Source organism: Rhipicephalus sanguineus, chromosome 3 (genome assembly GCF_013339695.2).
Source record: "Rhipicephalus sanguineus isolate Rsan-2018 chromosome 3, BIME_Rsan_1.4, whole genome shotgun sequence".
Taxonomy (NCBI): domain Eukaryota; kingdom Metazoa; phylum Arthropoda; class Arachnida; order Ixodida; family Ixodidae; genus Rhipicephalus; species Rhipicephalus sanguineus.
Window position 1 is genome coordinate 86,927,064 of NC_051178.1, and position 23,457 is coordinate 86,950,520.

General features: G+C 47.7%; 1 protein-coding gene across 1 annotated transcript; it reads right to left on the bottom strand.

Moving 5' to 3' along the window:
• Nucleotides 1-15,323: 15,323 nt before the first annotated feature.
• On the bottom strand, nt 15,324-19,988 carry LOC119385636 (tigger transposable element-derived protein 6). The gene is made up of 3 exons (XM_037653041.1): nt 19,871-19,988; nt 19,021-19,109; nt 15,324-16,109 (listed from the first exon to the last, which is right to left on the bottom strand). Exons 1-3 carry the CDS (start codon nt 19,986-19,988, stop codon nt 15,324-15,326), a joined length of 993 nt encoding a protein of 330 aa, XP_037508969.1.
• Nucleotides 19,989-23,457: the final 3,469 nt, after the last annotated feature.

The window sequence follows — 23,457 nt, forward strand, 5'->3', positions numbered from 1 at the left end:
GCTGCTATCTGGCTATGGGACAACCTGGCGTACAATTTCATCGTCTATGGGCTCCACATACAAAACAACGTCATCGTTGACACTGTTGAGCTATGTTTCGATTTCTCGTCAATGGACGTTATGTGGTAATATGTAGCACACACAGCATTTCATCCACATTCCAAGAATAGGGTTTGAGAGCTGGTAATAGCTTGTCAATTTTGTGATGAGGTCACCCGTGAGGCGACCCTTGCCACTGATGCGCTCTCCGCTCTCCGCTTCGTGCTTCTGCACAAGGTTCCGAAGTGCAGTCCCCGCATGTTTCTGCACATGGTTTGCACAGTCTTCTTTTTCGACATTTATAAAGCTGTACACTTTGGCTTCGTTGACAGCACTGTATGACCGGATGTCACCATTGCAAAGCATGGTTGTATACCCGAGGCCACTGCGATCGCCATCTGCACTTGCGTTGCACTGCCGCTTCGTTGCGGTAATCTTTGTGCCCTTCCGCTGAGGTCTGCCGATATCTCCGTTGATAATTGCGATGCTTTTGGCACTCTGGTCACGTGTCACCACTGCTGGAGGCTGTAGCGATCGGCAGCTCCCTGCTCAGCTCTGCCGATGTCGCCTCCACTGACTACAATGACTCCTCGGGCTGCATAGCACATTTTCTCCACCGCTTGCCAAATTTGTGCTGTGTGCGGAACTTTCGAGCACGGTTCGGCATCACGATTCCAGTTGCAAAACAGCAAAACTTATGGAATGGCGGTGCCAGTGTGTGTGTTTGCGGCCGTGTGCATGTGATTGTCAGTATTGTCCATTGCTGCACTCCACTCACATGGCCGCTATGTACCAATGATGCAGCGCGGTTCTTCCGCTTGCTTTTAGCTCTTTCCTTACCATGGGGAAATTAGCCTATTTTTGTACGTTGCAACTAGGAATTTTCTGTGCTGTTGCTACTAGGTTTACAGTGCCATGCAATACATCAAAATAAAGAGAAATGAACATACTCTTAAATGCTGTTTATTTTAAAACAATAAAACACTTATTTGGCCAAGAAAAGTTCTATAAGAAAAACAAGTTTTCTAAAAAAAGTTTTTAAAAACAAAGCGATATCTCCGACAGAAATTGTTTTTGAGAAAATTCGAAATATACAAAACGTTTAATAATCACAGGGCAACATTATTTAGAGGAATGGCTAAAAACGATAAAGCTGCCTGAGTTACAAAAAAATTACATGATGCTTAGTGAAATAGTGAATTTCTGAGTTGGTCCTACCCAACATTTGTTTTGTCAAGAAAAAAAAATATTTACAGCAAAATATTACATACCAAAATGCAAGTACTAAATGTAGAGTTTGAAAGGTACATTCGACGAAGGAAATGGCAGATCTAAATTTGTAACAAAAATTGACAAACACAAATAATTAAGTACGTTCACAACAAATGTCATAATGATAGACATATCTTCCGAGCAAAAAAAATATGGCAAAATTATGAGAGATGCAAAATATTTAAAACAGCGTAGCGGGGTAGGAGTGAAAAATGAAAGTTTTAGCTCAAGAACTTCTCGAGCTATAAATTGTTCGCTCAGGGAGATCAGTGTGCCAGGCACCAAAACAGTTTCTCGTGAAGCACAAATGGACATTGCAGGTGCGACAGAAAACGTTCGTCTTGTGTTGAGTTTTGTTCTCTTGGTAGCACTTTTTACAGTTGCGGCGTATGTCCAATCGTTCAGGCTTGTGCTGTACACCTGTGGGTGGCCGAACTGGGGTGGGAGGGATAGAAGCTGGTACGGTGTCCTCCATCTCACGAAGCTGTGCAACAAGTTCCGTTCTAAAAGCCAGCTGATCAAAGCGAGAAAGCCTACAAAGTTCAGGTGTTTGTGGGTTTTGCTTGCGATGTTCTTCAAAAAGGGTATGTAGCTGTTCACAGCTGCGGTATCAATGCAGTGGAAGAACCACGTCTTCCACCAGTGGATGCATTTTCTCAGAACATTATAAGAAGCAATCAGCTGGTCAGGCTTGTCAACCCCTAACATGCCAACATTGTATTCGTTGGTGAGTTTAGGCTTCCTGATTGTGGTCTGTTCCCACTTCCCGTTTTTCTTTTCCCTTCTCTTAGCGGGCACGTGAGCGTTAGCGGTGTGAGCTGTGCTACCTATATGCACGACACACCGATCCTTCCATTGAAGGTACAAAACCCCCTTATCCCGTAGCCAGCGAATGTCTCCTCTCTTGGCGTCTTCACAGGGGTCGTGATAGTTCGACATTATGTGAACGTGCTTCGTGTCTCGCCACTGGTAGTCGGTAACATTCTTTTTTCTCCTCCAGATGAATTCACCACGGTCGAGCTTGTTTACTTTCAGTTCAGCTGGTAGGTCCTTTCGATTTGTGCGAAATGTACCGCAAGCTAAAATGTCTTTGCCACGGAGCTGCTGCAGCAAAGCGGTTGAACTGAAGAAGTTGTCGAAAAAGAGTTGATTTCCTGGGGTTACGATTCCTTCTGTCAATGACAAGACAAGGTGTTCTCCAAGTGTTCTGTTGTTTGGTCGCTCCTGCTGCTTACCTTGGTAAATATGAAACTTGCATAGGTAACCTGTGGACGAGTCCGCAATGCACCACACCTTGTAACTGCGTTTTATTTTTGGTTTCATAGGCATATACTGTTTCATAGATGACCTTCCCTTGAATAAAATCATACTTTCATCGACTGCAAGACGAGACGAAGGCGTGTACTCGTTACGAAAGTTTTCATTCATCATCTTGATGAGCGGGCGAGCTTTGAAGCAGCGGTCATATTCTTTTGAGCCTTTCTTTGGCATCTGCGTGTTGTCATTCAAATGCAAATTGTTTGTGATTTGCTGGAATCTCTTGTGCATCATGACCACAGCAATCTCTTTCACGTAGAATAGGCTATCAGAGCTCCAATACAGATGCACCTGGTGCATAGGATTGGCACTCGTGTACCAGCATGCCAAAATAGGCCTTCAGTTCCTCAGCAGTGAGTGGTATCCAGCCTAGTGTTCCTTCCTGGGAGGCATAAAGATTTGTATTATCAACTATGTGATTCACCACTTCATCGGTGACGAAAAGCTCGAAGGCATTCAATGCCGTGCTCTCCGACGATAGCTTTGCAGAAAAAGTCGGTTCAGTGTCCGTCGGGATCACAACGTCCGTTGGTCTCATCTCCCACTGAACATCCATGTCACTGTCAGAAGCATCCGCAGCAGCTGACGAGCCTGCAGTTGAGCTGCAACGCTTTTTCTTCTGTTTTCCGGTATACACTCGTGGCGGTTTTTTCTTGTGTTTCACAGTAGGAACTGCCAGCTCAACTTCATCACTGCCGCTGTCATTTTCGCTTTGAAGTTCACAAGGCAGCTCTTCAAAACATTCTTCTTCACTGTCATCTTCGCTGGCACTTTCAAGGTCCGGAAGGCTGAAGTAGAGATCAAGTGCCTCTTCTGGAGTCGGATTCCTTTTCTTTCCTGCAAAACGACCGGCGACACTTTAGCAGGCCCCATGGTTACATGTGGATAATAATCGTGCAACATGCTCTGTTGATTTCTTTTAGTGTTTTGGTAATATAGAGGAACACAAAATATGAATGAGAATAGCAAAATTAAAGTGAAACGTCCTTTAAAATGTCTGGGTATGAAAATCAATTCTCAAATGGGCTTGCTAGGCGTGGCCTCCAACCACTACATTCAGCATTTTAGAAGATAGCTGAAAAAAATAGCCAACTCTCACGTCAAACCTGCCTACAATTGGTTTAAGTGCATCACAGGAGTGCAAGATATATTTTTCGCACTTACTAGACATCTCATTCGTGGTGAAGAAGCAACCAAACTCACGCACTCGAGGAGCGACTGGCTCTGACTGGCTCTCTGGCCCCTTTCCTCGGGCTTCCTGTTCTTTGTTCATGCTAGCAGTAGGTTGCGATGAATTGAGCTGCTCTTTGCCCTCTCTTTCCCGCATATCTCGCGGTCCTTAATAATAAGGCTGCTGCCCAGGGTGAGCCTTTCGATAGCCCTGACTGCTTAGGTTAGTCTCTTTGAAGCCACGACTCGCCACATACTCATCCGCAAGTTGCCCTGCCTTCTTCACACAGGCGCCAACTCGTCTGTCTCTCACCCAAAGTCGTATGTTGTCTGGCAAGCACTCATAGAACTGCTCGAGACAGATTAAATTCTGAAGTTTGGCGAAGTCGCCCTCTGCACCAGTGTCATGAGTAAAGGGGCACGGGGCATGTGCCGGACGGTGGAAGGCGTCGATGGTGTGCGGAGAATGGAAAAGTACCCGATGGTGTGCACTCCCGCCACGTCCACGCACGCCATTGGCCGGAGAAAGGCGTGTGCCGCGCGACCCGAGCTGAGGTGAGAGACCCCAGAAGAAGAGATAGTTATTCTTCGGTGGAGTTGGCAAAGAGGAAGGTGGTGCAAGCCAGCGTCGCGTCCGTGACAGGAACAGCAGGGCCGAGTTCTGGAGGCAACGTTGCGCGAGTCCCGGGAGGGTGGTCGTCGACCTTGTGTCCGCCGAGCGAGGCTTCCCGGGCTTGCGGCCTCATCACACAGTTCTCATGGCACCTGCGGCACTACCCCAGCTCGACGAGATGGCAACCCACCGACAATCACCGGAGAGCCACGTCGACAGTTCGAGCCAGTGGCACTGAGGATAGGCCGAGGGTTAGGCATAACCGGGTTATGCCGATATTCTCCACGAGGAAAGAAGCATCGGCGAGAAAGACGATCAGCGAGGCGTCTGATCGACGACGACGACTATGAGACGTCGGCAAGAGCTTTGACGACGGGACAGCGCGTCAACTTGGGCACTGGGTCGAGTCATCGGACACCACGATCCGTAAGAACGTTCCATTAGTATTGCGAGTGACTTGAGAGGCCATAGTGGCCAGACGCTCGAGTTGACAGGAGCTATACATAGCTCGATTTCAACTATGATGTCCTTAACCCCCGTTTGTTCCCTGACCCACTCTGCTCTCTTCCTGTCTCTTAAGGTTACACCCATCATTTTCCTTTCCATCGCTCGCTGCGTCGTCCTCAATTTAAGTTGAACCCTCTTTGTAAGTCTCCAGGTTTCTGCTCCGTAGGTAAGTACCGGTAAGATGCAGCTGTTATATACCTTCCTCTTGAGGGATAGTGGTAGATTACCATTCATGATTTGATAATGCTTGCCGAATGAGCCCCAACCCATCCTTATTCTTCTAGTTATTTCACTCTCATGGTTCGGCTCCGCGGTTACTACCTGTCCTAAGTAGACGTACTCCTTTACAACTTCCAGTGTCTCGCCACCTATCGCAAAGCGATGTTCTCTGCCAAGATTGTTCCACATTACTTTAGTTTTATGCATATTAATTTTCAGACCTATTCTTCTACTTTCCGTATCCAGTTCAGTAATCATGAGCTGAAATTCGTCTCCCGCGTTACTCATCAATGCAATGTTGTCAGCGAATCGTAGGTTACTGAGATACTCTCCATTAACTCTTATCCCTAACTCTTCCCAATCTAGGGCCCTGAAAACCTCCTGTAAACACGCGGTGAATAACATTGGAGAGATCGTGTCTCCCTGCCGTACGCCCTTCTTTATTGGGATTCTGTCGCTTTCTTTATGGAGGACTATAGTGGCTGTGGATCCGCTGTAGATTTCTTCCATTATGTTTATATAGGCTTCGTCGATGCCTTGATTCCGCAGTGCCTGCATGACTGCTGATGTCTCCACCGAATCAAATGCCTTCTCGTAATCTATGAAGGCTATGTATAGGGGTTGGTTGTATTCCGCGCATTTCTCTATCACCTGATTGATAGTATGAATATGGTCTATTGTTGAGAATCCTGTACGAAATCCTGCCTGGTCCCTTGGTTGATTGAACTCTAATGTTGTATTAATTCTGTTAGCAATTACTTTTGTAAACAGCTTGTAGACAACGGACAGTAAGCTTATGGGCCTGTAATTTTTCAGGTCCTTGACGTCCCCTTTCTTATGGATCAAGATGATGTTGGCATTCTTCCAAGATTCTGGTATCCTCCCCGTCGAGAGGCACTTCGTATACAGGGTGGCCAGTTTCTCTAACATAATCTCTCCACCGTCTTTCAACAGGTCTGATGTTACCTGATCCTCACCAGCTGCTTTGCCTCTTTGCATTCCCTTTAGGGCTTTCTTTACTTCTCCTGTCAATACTGGTGGGATGTCAGATTCCTCTGCGCTATTACTTCTTACGTTATCATCCTGAATGCCTTGGCTGCTATACAGATCCCTGTAGAACTCTTCCGCTACCTCAACTATTCTATCCATATTGTTTGTGACCTTGCCTTCCTTGTCCCTTATTGCATACATCTGATTTTTGCCTATGCACAGTTTTGTCTTCATAGCTTTGAGGCTTCTTCCGTTCTTTAGAGCATGCTCAATTCTCTCCATATTATACTTTCTTATGTCGGCTACTTTACGCCTATTGATTAACTTCGAAAGCTCCGCCAGCTCTATTTTGTCTGTTGCATTTGAGGCTTTCATAGCTTGACGTTTCTTAATGAGGTTTTTCGTCCCTTGGGATAGCTTACCAGTGTCCTGTCTAACGACTGTACCCCCGACTTCCACTGCACACTCCTTGATGATACTAGTCAGATTATCATTTATTGCGTCAACGCTAAGGTCGGTTTCCTCGGTTAAAGCCGCGTACCTATTCTGAAGTGAAACTCTGAATTCCTGAACTTTCCCTCTCAGAGCTAGTTCATTAATCGGCTTCTTGCGTATCAGTTTCTGCCGTTCCTTCCTCACGTCAAGTTGAATTCTAGATCTTACCATTCTATGGTCACTGCATCGGATCTTGTTAACTACTTCCACATCCTGTACAATGCCCGGGTGGCCGCACATTATGAAGTCTATTTCATTTTTAGTTTCGCCATTAGGACTCCTCCACGTCCACTTACGAGTAGCCCGTTTTCTGTAGAAGGTATTCAAGATGCGTAAATTATTGCGTTCTGCAAACTCTACTAGTAACTCCCCTCTGGCGTTTCTAGAGCCGATGCCATATTCCCCAACTGCATGATCTCCAGCCTGCTTCTTGCCTACCTTTGCATTAAAGTCGCCCATCAGTACAGTATACTGTGTCTTTACCTTACTCATTGCTGATTCTACGTCTTCGTAGAAGCGTTCAACCATTTGATCATCATGGCTGGATGTAGGCGCGTAGGCCTGTACCACCTTCATCTTGTACCTCTTATTAAACCTAATTACGATACATATCACCCTCTCATTAATGCTATAGTATTCCTCTATATTGCCAGCTATATCTTTATGAATAAGGAACCCCACTCCTAGTTCTCTTCTGTCAGCTAAGCCACGATAGCATAGGACGTGTCCGTTCTTCAGCACTGTATAAGCCTCCTGTGGCCTCCTAACCTCACTGAGCCCTATTACATCCCATTTAACACCCTCTAATTCCACGAATAGTACAGCTAGACTCGCCTCACTAGATAAAGTTCTAGCGAAGAAATGGATATGGGCCGGGCACGTAGCACGTCGGCAGGATAACCGGTGGTCATTAAGGGTAACTGACTGGATTCCAAGAGATGGCAAACGCGTGAGGGGGAGACAGAAAATTAGGTGGGTAGATGAGATTAAGAAGTTTGCAGGTATTACGTGGCAGCAGAAAGCACAGGACCGGGTTGATTGGCGGAACATGGGAGAGGCCTTTGCCCTGCAGTGGGCGTAGACAGGCTGATGATGATGATGATGATGATGATGATGATACATAGCTCGAATGTTTTGTAATGCTAGTTTGTGAGTGCGCATTAACTTTGCATTTCTGCACTTGTTGAATTTTTGTTGTAAATTTTGACAGTGTGTTAATTTTGTTGTTTGCCGTGGTGTGTGCGATAAAGTTTGGTTTGCGGTGCCACCACGGTCTCCCGACTCTCTCTCTCCCAGCTCCATTCCGCGTTGCAAGCGCTCCTGAGATATGTGACAACCAGAGCCCTTTATCCATTCGACCAAGTTATCAGTAAGGCTGCAAGCAAATTCAACAAAGCTTTCATTCGCTTTTTTCTTTCCCGTTCTAAACTTTCTTCTAAACTCTTCGGTGGAAAGCTTATACGTGGAGAGCAGGCTTGACCTCACCAAATCATAGTTGCCTGCTTCACCAGCGCTAAGACGAGCAACAACTTGTGATGCCTCCCCCGGAAGCAACGCAAGCAACCTTTGTGGCCAAGTGTCGCGGGTGTATGAATGTCTCTCACACATGCGTTCGAAATTCACAAGGTAAAGACTGATGTCATTCCCCACACTGAACGGCTGAAGCAAACTAGTCATCTTTACATGGTCGGACGAAGCGGCTGCCACAGTCGGTCCCGACGCCAATCTCGCTTGCTCGAGCCTTATCCTTTCGAGTTCAAGCTCAATTTCCCTCTGTTGTCTCTCAAGCTCTAACTCAACTTGCCTTTGTTCCCTCTGTTCTTTCCTTTCTCTAGCTTCTGCCCATTCTTTCTCAATGCGGCATATCTTTTCCCATGCCTCTGCGATTTCGTCCTCTTCGAAATCAACTTCCTGAATTTCGCAGCGGATCTGGGGTCCTCATTTTCTGACTCACTTCCACACCGAGCTCCTCTGCCAGAAGCAGCAATTCGTCTTTTGTTAGCTTCCTTATGTCCATGGTAAGCAAGAGGTGACTACACCAACTTTCGAAATAACCACACACCCTGTGGTGGCAAACGAAAATTAATATGGCTTATTGAACCCAGTTCTAATCGTCTGGCAAACAGTAGTCGCTCAAGCACTCACCGATACCACGAGCGTGCGATGGCCTTGTCTCCCAGAGACATTGCCTCATCTGCCGATCCCAGATCGACGACTTGCTCGTTGTGGAGCCTTCTCCGCTTGCTTCGTCTGCGTAGTGGAACCCGATCATCCCGGATCGTCGAAGTTCCTTCCCTTCAGCAGGTGTCCGCCAGCCTTCTTCTTATCCCGCCGCTGCCAGCCAGTTTGTTGGGGATGTATGAGACTCCGGACTCCACGAAGGTTATTGAAGGGTCTATTTAACTACGCGACCCGAAACAAAGGGCCCCAGGCCCGTTTGAGGATTCGAGCGGTTTGTCCGAGCAGCTTGTCTCGTTGGCTGCTGGAGGTAGACTCTCCGTCGTCTCGATGAAGCTTTCCCGCCTCCACGGTGATCACGTGACCCGGCCGCGGCTTCCCAGGCACCAGCTCCCAGGGTTGAAGGTCGAACGAGGCGACGCTCGGTTCGAAAGCGCGATGACAGGCAAACACCTCTCTCTTCCCGTAACCATTCGAGGGAAGAGCCGCGGTCTGTTCGCCATCAGTTTAACGATCGATGTGGCGGTCTCTTCGCGGGGTGGGAGGAAACGGTGTGAAGGCAGCCACGGCTGCAACATCGATATATCTCGGACATAGTCCGCGAACCTGCTGTCACGCAACAAGTGCTTCACACTCCTCGCACATTCCAAAAGTTTCTCCGGCAGCAATGCTCTCGAAGATGAAGTAAACATCTTCTTTCACTTCTGCTAAATAGAAGACTATTGCCAAAGGTTTTTCCGGCTCTTCTGGTTCTGCCACTATACTGCTTGTTGATGCACAAGTATTCTCTTCCTTGGCGACCGTCGTCTTTTGTGGCTGCATGGGAAATACATAGGTACATAGGTTTGGAAACAAACGTAGAACTCCATTGCTCCTCAGTTGCCATTTGGCACGATCAATTTCGACGACTTCTCCATTTAAGACATGCATATATGTTTTCAAGATGTAGGTTCCTCTGAAGCAAACATCGCGCATCTTGCACGACTTCCCCAAAGTTTTGTTTTGCCAGGCACGTGCTTTTTCCCACTGTGGAAGTAATAGTGGGTTCGATGGCGCAAAGAAGTGGTGTTTTTCTAGGTTTTTTTCCTATAGCTGCCAGGGCAGCCAGGAACTAAACATGCCATCGTGTGTTCTTGCCACTGTCAACACACAACACAATTCAAGAAACGCTATCAACAATTCTCCATCATGATCTTGATCATGCCCTGTTCCGTGGGCTGCAGTGCACATGTGGTATTTGGCAGCAAGAACTCTGTGGTAATGGCTTTGAGATCGATGTGGCCATCGGCTCCGCGGTCATCAATGAACATGAGTACCTTGTGGTTCTGTGGCTCTTACTTCCGGAAGCTTCTCTGTTCCCGACATTTTGCCTCCCACAACAACTGTCAGACACTGCTTGCTATGCTTTTCCCTATGGCAAGGTTTGTCAAATGCAGAAAGTCTCTTGTCAGGAACGTTTCATAGAACAGGCAGCCTCATCACAGTTGAACATGTCTGGTCGGCGCCTCCTTTACTTTAGAATGACTGGCACGTCTGCGCCTAATGCCCCGCCTAGCTCTCTCCTGTATACGCGCGCTAGTGCGACGACGCTGTGTTCGGACACTAGTATCCACCACTATCGTGCGTCACGCCAGTTCCAGTGCAAGCTTTGCGGTAGCCCATTCAGAGGGAGCATTAATTGATCAGTATTTTTTCTGGTGCCCCACATGCTCCTTTTTATCATGTGTCTTACCACTTGTAAAGCCCAACTTCTTGCACAAGCTAGCACAAGAAGCAGCCTGGCATTTTTTTGCCTTATTCCCTGAGTGTTGCAGATGCAGCACTCTCGGAATAATGGTTAAAAGCTATAGTAAGAAAGCACTGACAGCTAAATTCTACATCTAATTACTCAGCTTTCTGCAACCTTCATTTAAAAAAAAAAATCTGTGTGCCTTTAAGTATGAAGGGAGGAAAAGCTCAGCTCTCGGCGACGAATTTTAGGCCTGGTGCCAGGTCATTCACCCGTTCTTCAAAGGAACGCTATTTCTCACTGGCGTTGGTCATTGTTGGTCTTAGGATAAGGATGCTTTGTGGAATAACTCATGCTCGGCCTTATACGTTCCCCCTAGGAGGATAACAGCTTTGAGTCCGCTCAGTTAGCCTAAGCATGTTAGGCCATGAAATGCCTTAGCGAAAGCTTGTGTCAATACAGCTAAACCGCATGGCCTTTTTCGTTCGCATCCAAGCTCAGTGGGTATACAGACTCAAGGGAAAACGGACAAAAAAACTGTAAAAATGTTCCGATTCCATGGCACGCGTCACTGTAGCGGCCACTCTTCCGGCAGATGCCAGATGGCGACAACACTATAAAACTGACATTTAATGCTATCTACCCTCTGTAAAAAGGCAATGCTGCCACAGTGATGCAACACCAGCAGGAAAACAAAGGAAAGAGAGAGAAAGAGAACACAGATTCTGGGTGTACAGCACAAGGTTGTCTGACTATACAGTGAAAGCGAAACCGAAACTGCAGTGGCTTTGATACATGGTTCCAACAAAAACAAAAAAGGAGAAAACATGTGCAAAGGTAACATCAAGTTTAGAATATGAAAGAGCATGCAAACAGTCTCAGTGTGAAGGGCGCTAGTTGTAGCGGGCTGCCACCATAATGAAGCAAGTCACTCGCATGCAAGTTCGTGGAATCATTCACAATTGCACAGGTACCGCATTTTTGGTGATATCAGAAAAACAACACGTCGTACAAAAGTGCCAAAGGTGGCGGCGAGAAAATTGTCTTGACCTCTGGCGGCAAGCCTGTCCAGGGCGATACACCAGGAACGGGAGGCACGCTAGAAAGTTCCGCTGACACCGTGCGCAAAGGCAATGTCCAGGCAACATCCAGCTTCACTAGGTGGTTAGTTCGTGCACTCTTTCGCGGATGAGCGAGGACGTTCATGTTTACTGGTGCGGCCGTGGCTCAAGCCTTTTCGTGTCTGTCGTCCCAATTTACATTTGGAATGCGTTGGTGGATCCTTTCCGGTGGGTTACAACTGCATTGTAGTGCTGCAGAGCTAGTGCCGACCTTGCTCTAGTTTTGCTACATAAGGCGTGCTGGTCAGCAAATAAGACGGAGGATTGTGGTCAGAAACTGCCTGTATTCCCACCCCAAACACCCAGGTATCAAACTAGCTTAATGTCCAAATGATGGCGAGTGCTTCACACTCATGGTCGACCAGTGGGCCTAAGTTGGGTTGAAAGGGTAGCTGGCAAATGCAGTCTGCCTTTCCCTGCCATCGTCTCCCATCTGCGCTAAACTGGCACCAGCAGCTGCTTCGGATGCATCTGTGAATACCCAATATGGCTTGCGGATGTCAAGAGTGGTCAGAAGAACAAGACAGGGATGAAGAAGTGCAGAGGAAGTTCGGTCGTGTTTTGTGCGCTCTTTCGTGCCAGCCTTGTTCTCGCTGGGTGAATGCACTCAATTCAACACAAGCTAGACCACCTTTCAATAAAAGTGAAGAAAGCCGCTTATCGATATGTTTGAGAAAGATTCTCAATCTTGTGCTGGACTTGCTGTCGAGTCCTTACGTAGGCCGCCTGTCGCAAGGCCTCGACGATGTTGTCGTACACGCTGGCGTTCCGCTTCTGACGGTGCAGATCGACCAGGCGGTCCTCCCACAAATCAGGAGTGCCATTTCCTGCTTGCCCCAGAGCTGACGTGGCGCTGGCACGGCTTTTTTGTTTTTTTTTTTTTTGCCTTCGGTGCATCGGCCATTTCAACTAGCACAAAGCTCAACGAAAAAAATTAAAAAAAACTGCCTTCCCCACACACGTGCGCGATAACGATACATAACTTGTGACAAAGTGATAGCTTGAAAACTTCCAAGCAAAGTAAACACGAGGAAATGAAAAATAAAAAAAGCAGAGTGCATGAACGCAGAGAATTAAAAAAAAACGCCAGGCCTGCGCGGAAAGTGCAGTACAGTCACAGCGAAAGCTCGAAGAGCGGCATTTATAGAGCCCGTTATAAACTCTCTTGTGGCTACTAATACAACAACACTTGCAACGTACCCACTACGCCGCAAATCATAATTTTTATGAAGTTGGGAAGCACCCACCAAGACATTACTGGCGGCGGGGACACAAATGTTGCTGGTAGGGTGGGGGGTAGGGTGCACTTGCTGGCGATAACGAGCACGGCGAGTTTTATCGCGAGCATGCGCAATTCCTACATTCCAAATGACACAGATACTTTAGTAAATAAGTTATAACGCTCATGCACACTACTTGTAATGCATACTCGTTAAATTTTTCTTTTTCGAATCACGAGCACACTGGGAATGAGAGGGCATGGTGACGCTGTTTCCGCTTCCGCCGCTCGATGGCTGTCGAAGTTTCAGTGGAGTCGGGGAGTGCTCCGTCGACTCGATGAGCCACTGACTCAGTAGCCTTCGAAACGCCCGTGTGACACGGGTATTACAGTGTGCTAACGCCGTGGGGACCACTAAAACGTGATTTTAATTCAAACTAAGCATTTCCTTGGCACGAAAGTAGCACCACGGGGAGGGAGGGCAGCTGGTGGAAGGGCTTAGTTCCTGGTGATGAGTTCTGGGCCTGGTGCCAGGTCATTCACCCATTCTTCAGAGGAACGCTATTTCTCGCTGGCATCAGTCATTCCTCGTCTTGGGATGATGACACTTTGCGGAATAGTTCAATGCTCAGCCTTACAGGCTGTTACTGCTTCGAGAGTCTTTCTTCACTTGATTGGGACTGCATGGAGAGACGTCTCCATATTAGGATTGATCCATGGGCACAAGTGTAATATGTGGCTGCTTCCCCGAATTCCTCTCGAGATGAACCTGAGCAATCTTCACCACTTCTAATCTGCTTGATATGATATCGGATAGAGCCATTCATTCAGAATTATCAGCATGTCTGTTTATGACAACAGCGCAGAGTCTATTACTTCTTCGTGTGTATATTAATCACTCTAAAACTTCACTAGTTCGAAATTTGAAAACAGCAAGGCCGGGGGCTGAATTTTCATATTTTTGAGACTTACAAATTATCAACAGTGTGGCTGACATTGATGGGCACCAAACCGAAGTTTTACTTCAAACAGTCTGTACAATTAAGTTTTCCTTCTGAAATGCGACAAACTTCAATGAAAAGCACATCAAGGTTCTACAATTCCAGCATTTCACATGTATTTGAACAGGGAAGAGAGAATAAATAATGAGCTAAAGCCTCCTCTTCAACATTAAAATATATAAATAAGAGCAGGAAATCATAGCGCAGCACCCTGCTCTAGTGTGACTTTGCTGCCAGTACATTATCCTGCACATTCTCGCTCAGTTTTTAGCAGCATTTCGCTCTCTGCAGCCCCACGACTTTCCGTGGACGCCTGTCAGGTGTTTTTGCTGAGCCCTGGGCTGTGCCTTTGCCAGGCTTTCTGGTTTAACTTTTACTTTTCTGCTATGTCTCCTGTTCACTGCACCTGAAAGCTTTATTGCGAGCTGTGGTGCATGAGCACTGTTACTACTCTTGATCTTCTTCAGCTGCGATATTGTTGCAGCTACCAACTTGTCACTAGATGGGCTGCTGCTTCAAACAGAAGCAATGCGCCGAAGCTCATTTAGGAATTCTGTGTAGTATCTCTTTGCATTCCCGAAAAATAATTTTAGCAAAGATTGTTTGTAATGTAGCATTCGATCATGAGGAAGTGGCGATAATCATAGACAAGCGATTTTTTTTTTCTGAGCCGCTGTACGTAATTGCGATATACAGTGGAACCCTGTTCATGCGCTTTTCAGCGGACCGGGGGGGAAAAACGTAACAGCTGGGAAAACGCGAGTGAGGAAAGCTTCGAAAATTATTGAAAACAGGGCCGCTTTGCCTTCAAACAATTTATTTTAGCGAGGTGACCCTAAGGCTTAAAAAAATGGAGTATAGTAGACTGCCGATTCTTTTGCTCGCTGGAAAGCACCACACATTTTTCAGTAACCTGAAAGGCTGCATTGCTGTCAGCATTGCTTTGTTGTGCGACGTGCCTGTGAACGAGGTCCAGGGCCGCGACGGTTTCTCCAAATCTTGGATCGGCTAACTCCACTGCCAACTCCCCAGAATCTCGTGGCTCATGCTCATCGTCGTCAACACAGTCAACGGCTTCACTTGCGACCGAGTTCACAACGATCTCTGCGATGCTCTGGCACTCCGACGTCACGACGGCAGCATCCACGGTGACAAGGTCATCATATGTCACTCCCGTGGCACCCAGCGCATTCATAGCCTCTGTTGGCTCTTGCTCACAAGAGGCTGCTTCCAGTTCTTCAGCTTTGATGGCAGTTTCCACATAGCCGTCCATATGGACGCCACACCTCTCAAAGCAGTGCTGTGCAGTTGACGCGTTAACTGCAGTCCACGCTGAAGTGGCGTTGAGTACAGAAATTGTCGTAGGCTGCTGTCCGCGATCAGTACTTGCGAGACAGTGCATCACGATGCTGTTCCTGTACGAATGCTTCAGGTTTTTTATGGCGCCGGCATCCTACGGCTGCAAGTGGCTTGGAGTGTTCGGAGGGAAAAACACAATCTTGACGTTCTGTAGAAACGGCAGATCTCTCTGGTGAGCATCACAATTGTCCAGGAAAAGGAGAACACTCCTGCACTGAGAACCCGTCTTGTTATAGAAGTATCGAAGAAACTCTTCAAACAAAGCACAGGTCATCCATGCACGACAGTTGCTGCTGTAGTGGCATGGCAGTAGGCGGGTGTTCTTGAAGTACCGTGGGTTCCGATACTTGCCGATCACCCACGGCTTCAGTTTGTCCACGTTGTAGTAAAGGAGCACCGTCAGTCGGTCATTGCTGCATTTGCCTCCGTGGCATGCTTCACCCTTCAGGCTTGATGATTTCGATGGCTGCACCCGAAAGAAGAGGCCCATTTCATCGGCGTTATAAATGTCACAAGGCTTGTACCCCTCAATTACAGTAGATAGTGTGGACTTCCAATCGTTGGCTGTTTCCATGTTCACACTTGCTGCTTCTCCACTTACCGTCTTGTAAGCGATGCCGTGTCTCTTCCGGAAGTGGTCGATCCAGCCATTTGACACCGTAAAGTCGGTGATGCCCAGTCTGTTGGCTATCTCCATTGCCTTCTCGTGTAAAATGCTGCCATCGAAGTTAATACCGGCAGCACAAGCTTGTTTGAACCAGGTGAGAAGAGTGTCGTCGAGGTTCCCGTACTTGGCACCACAAGCCTGCTTGGCTTTTGGGCTGAAGAGCGTGGCGTTCCCTTTGATCTCGCCACGTTTCGAGACAGTGCTGTTAACCCTCTATTGCATGAATTAGGAAAAAGTCAATTTAAAAATTATTTTTTCATCCTTTATTGTTGATTGAATGAACCTATACGTATACAAAAAGTTTCAGAGTTATAACGGCTGTATTAATAAAGATACAGCTTTGTGCCAAATATGGCACACCATGAATATGGCCGAGCAGTCTTGCTGCCATGGGCGAAAAACATAGCATCATGGAAGGCGGTCTTCTTAGCGCGATGTGTGAAAAGAAATGAAACAGTTGTTTGCTGCGTTCAGGCACAGGTGAATGTTGCACTTCCTGCATCTTACTGACGACTTCTTTGTGCAAGATAGCCGCTCACATCTTTGTCTGTTCTCATCAAATTCTGGCCAGTGGCCGACTTGGTCAGATCGGACGTCGTTGGGGGGCATTGTGGCAGGCGGTCCCCGTGCTTTTTTGGCTTGAACCTGGAATTCGATGTCTTCACTAGAAGGCCTTCCTGGTCGCTTTTTGGGTAGGCACTTGTTGTGCGAGGTGAGGCATTCTGCAATTTCTGTTTTGAATTGAGCCAGCGGTAGTACTTCTTTCTTACCAAGCTGCTCCTGCACCCTCCTGTACAATAGCCATGCTGCTACTACCGATAAGTCCAGCATATGCGTAAAAATTCGAAAGTGCGATTTCTTCGACCTGATATGTATGCGGTAAAGTCCAAGCAGTGAGTCCAGCAGGTCGACCCCGCCCATGTGTCTATTGTAGACTTTTACTACGCTGGGGCAATCAATTTCGTGAAACTCCTTGGCTGAGGTAAACCAGCGCTTAGTCGATCTCTCCCAACAAAGCTCGACAGAAATGTCACGGCGTGGTTATCGTACCAACGCACACACGATAACTCCACATCATCTATCGTGGTTGTGAGTTCCTCTGAAGCACCATGTCCTTTACATTTTAGTTCCTTTTCGCTTTTCAGGGGACAGTTTGGTAGACGATTCGCCCTCACCGTACCAAGCGACAAAATTCCATCTTGTGATAGAGTGACCTGGAGCTTCGGGCTACATATGCAGCTTTTCTGGACACCAGCGGTCTAGTTCGCGTGAACGACACCACGTGGCGTATCGACCTTAAAGAATTCAAAAGTCTCGCCAAGGCGTATGCAGTGACATGGCACTAAATAAAAGAGAATCAAAAGAAACGGTACACACGCCCCGAGACTGTCACTTCACCTCAGTGCGCAGAAAAGAGAGCGCTGTGTGTCGGCGTTATCGACGACTGGCAATGAATCGGCAGTTTTTCTAGACGTACCATGCCAAATGTCTGGCCGTTATAGACACACCCGCGATGCATCAAGAGAATCGTGTTTTTTTATTTGTTTGTTTGTTTAGTTTCTTGCGCTGCCGTACCGGGGAGCTTTTGGAGCAGCATGCTGCTTTCCGAGTTTCTTTTTGAGCTAGCGGAAACCATTATGTTTGGGTACGAACAGGATATTGTGGTTGCATAATAACCGAATTTCCTTTGGTGTACCACTTAGGTGTTGCTAGTTTGCTCCTTGCGTTACCTCAAATTAAAACTGGATAAGTTTGAGAACGGTAGGAATGACAGTAAAAAGAAAAGAAGTTAAAGATAGTGTTTATTTGTTTTCATTTAGTTCTTATCGAAATGTGGCTGCCTCCGCAAGCTTGGCGCCGTCGAAGCGGGTGTGCAAAAATGATACCGTCGTTGAAAGATGATCTTCTACACCGGAAAATGTGCTGTCAGGGAGGAGGCACTCACAACACGTGTCGTCGATAACACACTTTATTCCCTACTGCCCCTTCTCCCCACCGTCGCCACTGTCCGTCCTCATGATGATGATGATGGCACCGACTGTCGCGCCATCTCTCGGCCTTACGGTTGCTGCCTCTGCCACACAGTCCTTACACGTCTCCCCCCCGTACAGCGTGAACCCATCGGGGGCATGTCCAGTTGAGGTTCATGGTACACTGTCAGCTGGTCAGCGTGGGCTATCTCTCGACGGCGTCCTGTCGTGTGTTGGGCCGCTGCCAACGAGCGGCCGATGGCGAGGTGTAGGCTAACGGCTGCGTCGGCGTAGGGACGGTAGAGGCCAGATGGAACTGATCACGGGCGTATGACGGTTGAACAGCTGCAGGGTGTAGTGGCCAGTGGTATGCCGAGGCAGTGCTGGCCGAAGACACTGCGGTAGATGTAGCCGTACCCACAGCGGCCGTCATTGACATCGGTCGCGGTCCGAGAGCGTTAGCGGCCGCCATGTGTGGTCGGAATGCCAGGTCCCTTGCGACCTTATTTGCTGGTGGAGGCGGCGGCTTGTACTGCCAACGCCGCTATGCTCTTTGCATCAATCCATCCGCGGCGGCGGCGAGCTCCTTCAAGGTTGCTTAATTATTCGAGAAAAACTCGCTAGTTCCTTTGAAAACGCGCTAGCTTCGCGCCGCAACCACCAGGGGCACTGGCTGGCATCTGTCCACAAAAGCTGGATATGTTGAAGTAATTGTGAAAGTAGACTTTGTGTCTCACGTTGAGGGGAACAGGGTCGCAGAGCCTTACAACAACGTTGCCACTAGTGCCACAATCAGATGTGCAGTCTCTGACGACAGTTTCTTGCCCGCTGTATAGCTCAAAATTATATGGAAATCCGCTGACGCCCGATAAAACAAAAATTTTGTAGCCCCACCGATGTGGCTTCTTTGGGTTATACTGCTTCAGGCAACTTCTGCCTTTAAAAGCACAAATTTGTTCGTCAATGGAGAGATTTTCCTCAAATGGAACTGTGAGACAGCGCTCTCTAATGGTCGTCAGCAAGGGCCGAATCTTGTGCTGTCGGTCGTAACCGTCCTGTCCATTCGGAACCGCAGTGGTATTGTCAGCAAAGTGAAGAAATGACTTCAGCTCTTCCCATTTATTCACTGGCATCAGGCTTGCAATTTGACGTACGTAGAATTTCGGGTTCCAGTACATCCGGGAACTCGGCAGACGAATCAGGGACATCCAGAGTAGAGATCCCACGAACTTCTCCATTTCTCCTTCCGTAACCGAAAGGGGCTTATGTGGGCGTGACTGCGTGGAATACAGACGTGTCTGTTCCGTCATGGTGGAAATCAAGTCCGGTGTGAATATATGACGGAAAAAATCATACGGCGTTTACAGCGCCAGTATTGAAGTAGGGACATAGCTGTTCCCTCTAAACTCCGATGTGACATCATTCAATCTCATGTCCTTATGCTTCCAAATTGGTCTACAAACCTTGCTTTCATTTCTCTTAGTCGTCACGTTAGGGGCCGTATCTGAGTCAGAATCGCAGTCTTCGCTTTCTGTGTCCGAATGGTCTTCGCCACAAGCAGCACTTGTCGTGCTTTGTACATCTGTAAGGAACAAAAATAATCTATAGGAAACCAGCGTTACCGAAGAGACGCTACGGCAGTTAGAGTGGCAACTAAAATATAACAATGGCACCCAGTTACGAGAGCACGAAAATGTCAGAATATTATGAACGAAGAGAAATGCGTGACTGTATTGATGCTTTCTAACAACCGTCGTGTCCAGTCGATGGGCACGTGCCTACCGACCAACGCGGCTACTCCACTTGTGTACTGCTACGTTAGACACGCCGTAGCGCAATCGTTAGTGGCTAGAGACACCTCTAAAATCAAGACGAGCAGTGATTTTGCAGATGCAAATAGGCTGTGTGTTACAGGCTGCTGTTAGCACGCTAAGTTTCAGCGCCGCAACCTGACAGCAAAGTGGCACATTGTGAGTCGCTGATAAGGGAAGTATTAGTACTTACCGGGTGGGTAGTCATCATCTGAGTCAGATAGATCCGAGTCTTCACTGCGTGATGGAATATCACAGGCCGTGGTCTTCTCCTGAGCTTTGCGAAGGCCGTAAAATGTGGACGCGTTCATGGCGCTGTCGTGCTACACCTTCACCACGGAACACCTATATCCCTTCCCGCGCAAATTCCAGCGTGGTAAATGCTAGTTTACGGTGCTGAGCCGCCGTTGCGAAGGAAATTGAAGTAACTCAATATGAGCTTGAATTGGTCGGACCCAAGCTCGGAGGCTACGCATTGCTTATATTTGTTTTGTGTTTCACTGAGCAGATGGCAGTACGATACCAATTTTGTCTTTCAAGTTCATACTGTGCCAAATTTGGCACACACCGATTTCGGGTTCTCTGCTGTAGTTGCCGAGAAACTTGAGAAAACTAATAATGGGCTTGAATTTATGAGACCATCAAATAGTCCGAAATAATTTTTCAACGTTTGTGCGGTGAAAATGTTCATAGAAAAAAAAAAACACCAATTTCTCGTGTTTGCCCCCTCCGAGTTTCACGTCGCTTCCCAAAATGCACTTCGCCTCTGTTTTGCGTATCGCTCAAGAGACATGGAAGCACTTGCACATGATAAATGCGCATAACTGTGAGAATTACTGCGACGGTATTACATTCTCAACTGGGCAGCCCACAACTGCAAAAAAAAAAAAAAGGTAAGCGGTATGTGCCAAATATGGCACGCCATGCAATAGAGGGTTAAGCATTGATGGTGGCAGTCCGAGGTCTTTGGCAATGTCGGCCCTTTTCAGCGCTGGCTGCTTGTCGACTGCACTAAGTACATCCAGCTTTTCCTTGATGGGACCGACAACTGGCCAGAACGTGGGATTAGATCCTGGTATAAATGAAGAGACTGTAAAATATAGCGGCCGATTCCAGCATTCTTTCCGTGTTGAGAATAGGATTTACATTTTTAAATCGTGTGTAAAAGTAACAAAAACCGGTATGTCGCGCAGCCTCGCGGAAGAGCCTTGAAGCTGGATTATGAAGTCAATAATTTTGCTGTACGTAGTTTGATGCTGTCACGAGTGCCATGATTAGTCCTCAAAGTTAGAGTATGTATATTGTTATCCAGCCCCACTCTATTCTGTGCTGCTTACGAGGTAAAAGGAGCTGCACAGCGAGAAGCAGCGCTGCCTTCGCGGCCGCCAGTGGACCATGTTGAGCCGCGGCGCATGCGCGCGAAGTGCACGCACTCCTTTTCCATGTTTACTCCAACAATGTTCCTATAGGCCTCCCAAGCTCGGCCAGGGGGCGCTGCGTCGCACGCGTTTCGCCGCCTTTCTTGCGAAAACCGGTCGCTTCTCTCCCCGCGCCTGGCTTTTGACTGCGCTGTCTGAGCGCGTTCACGCATGCTGCACGCGCTGTTATCTGCTCGCCGTGCACGTGCAGCTTCACGTGTCGCTTGCTCTGAAGGTTTAGAAAGATCCCAGAGATGGAAAAAAACGTTTTAACGGTAGGAATCTTACCAGAGGAGGACGGTTGATCGACCACCTTTTCGGGACCGAGCAGGTCGTCAAAGGCGATGCTGTTTGTGCGAGCGCTACGTGCGTGCAGATGCTGAACGGGCACATTTCTTTGACATGAGTAGGGAGGTGACTGCGCGAGTTCTGTAATTATGTTACCGGCAAAACGCACATTCGTTGCGGCAGTCGTGTATACCCGGAGCTGTCAGCAACCATCCAGCACGCTTTCGCGTGCGTTTTCTATTGATAACTTTTCAATTGCTTGGATGCCAAGTTTGTCGTGCGGCTTTAAATTTATTATGAGCTCAGTGTGAAGAGCATAAATTTACATCTGCCCTGTTGAGTCACTGGCTGCATCGCAATGCGCAGTGTTCAGTTTCGTGGGAGTTTCACTTTTGCCGAGGTATGCATCGAATGATAACAACGTCGGATCGCAAGTTTAATGTCGCCTTGGATTTCTTTAGAGCTACCTTTGACAGCATAATGATATACGCAAACAAAAAATAAATAAATATTTCATGCCCACTTCGACGATGCATGTTTCTTGCAGAGGCGTGTTTCATTTCGAATAATATCGACGCCTGATCACGCACCGTGTTCGCTTATTCGAATGTCGCTTTGGTTGTTTCGACAGCTCGCTTGGTCAGTATCATACTATACAGGGGCGTAGCCAAGGGGGGGGGGGGGTTCAAACCCTTCCCGAAAATTTTCAATTTTGCTTGCGTATATGTACACGCACACATACAAACGCACGCACAAACATACATAAAGTATGGTTGGACCCCCCCCCCCCTCCCCCCCGAAAAAATTTCTGGCTACGCCCCTGATACTACACAATACCCACTGGGATCGCGCATGTTTATGATTATGCCGAGATTTGTGCCCAATAATAAGCGCATCTGAATTCGCGAAGCCATCGAAAATTTAATTGCCACCTTGGTTCTTTTTTCAGCTCGTTTCCAAAGCGGCATGCAAGGCTTTTTATTACGTGCCGAACGCATAACATTAATACGAGGCTCGCCGTGGTGGATTAATTCGGATTAATTTCGGCCACCTGGGTTTCTTTAACGTGTACGTAAATCTAAGTACGCCGGTGTTAGTGCATTTCGCTCCCATCGAAATGCAGCTGCTGTGTGCGTGAATCGAACCCATGACCACGATTTTAGCAGCGCAACACTTCAGCCTTCTAAGCAATCAGGGCGTGTCGCATGCAAGGCCAATATAAACGCTCAGTGCAAGCATGCAGCTTAATTCTGTTTACAGGGAGCCGCGACGGGAAATGTACCGCAATCAGCTGAATTAAACACTTAGTACTCACGGTACGTTATTTAAACTGTGGTGTAATAAGCCCAAATGCTCCGCTGCTGTAACATTACAAATGGTTGACTCAAAAAGCCAGCGCGCAATCTCGAAACGTACAGCGGCTGTCTATTTGTTGTAACTTCGGTTCACAAGCGCACTTCCCTTTCAAATGAGCACGATCATCGTGTTTCTCCCCGTTAATAGTTCGTAATACTGTGTACGACAAAAACTGCTTCAAGGTGACAAGACCGCGAAAGCATCGCGGCGAACTGCCATAATCCACTCTTGACGCCTCTGCTCCTCGGACTGCTTGCATTGGAAACGGTAGAACATGACAGGAAGTTTTCGGCTCTTCGACATTTTTAAACTTTTGTGACAGTTCACAATGCAGCAGGACTGCGTGCCTGCTTTCGAGTACGACGAAGGAACGGCACCCATAGCGTGAAAAATGGGAGATAAAAGCCCCGGGGAGCACGTTCTCCGCGCGCGCGATGGGAAAACCAAGCAAGAGCGACCCGTCCCAGCTACCGGAGTTTTCCCCTCTCTCCGCTGGGGCGGCGGACGGCGCTGCGCAAACTTGAGCGTTGGAGGCCTATTACTCGTGCCAGATGTGTACAGTCGCATCCATAATGAGTTGGAACATGTCCGTGCTCAAAGTGGGGCCAGCACTGCAAAGCAGCGCAGACATCGCAAACATTTCTGAAGTGTTCACTGTTTCTGCTACTGGTATTCTCCAGACCAATTTAACATTTACCAGCAGAACCGTTCAGGCTTT

Coding starts and splice junctions, on each gene's coding strand:
- LOC119385636 (XM_037653041.1), bottom strand. CDS start 19,988: ATGAACGCGTCCACATTTTACGGCCTTCGCAAAGCTCAGGAGAAGACC. Junction 19,110..19,870: donor AGATGATGACTACCCACCCG/GTAAGTACTAAT, acceptor CGGTTACGGAAG/GAGAAATGGAGAAGTTCGTG. Junction 16,110..19,020: donor ACTGGAACCCGAAATTCTAC/GTACGTCAAATT, acceptor TTCATGCAATAG/AGGGTTAACAGCACTGTCTC.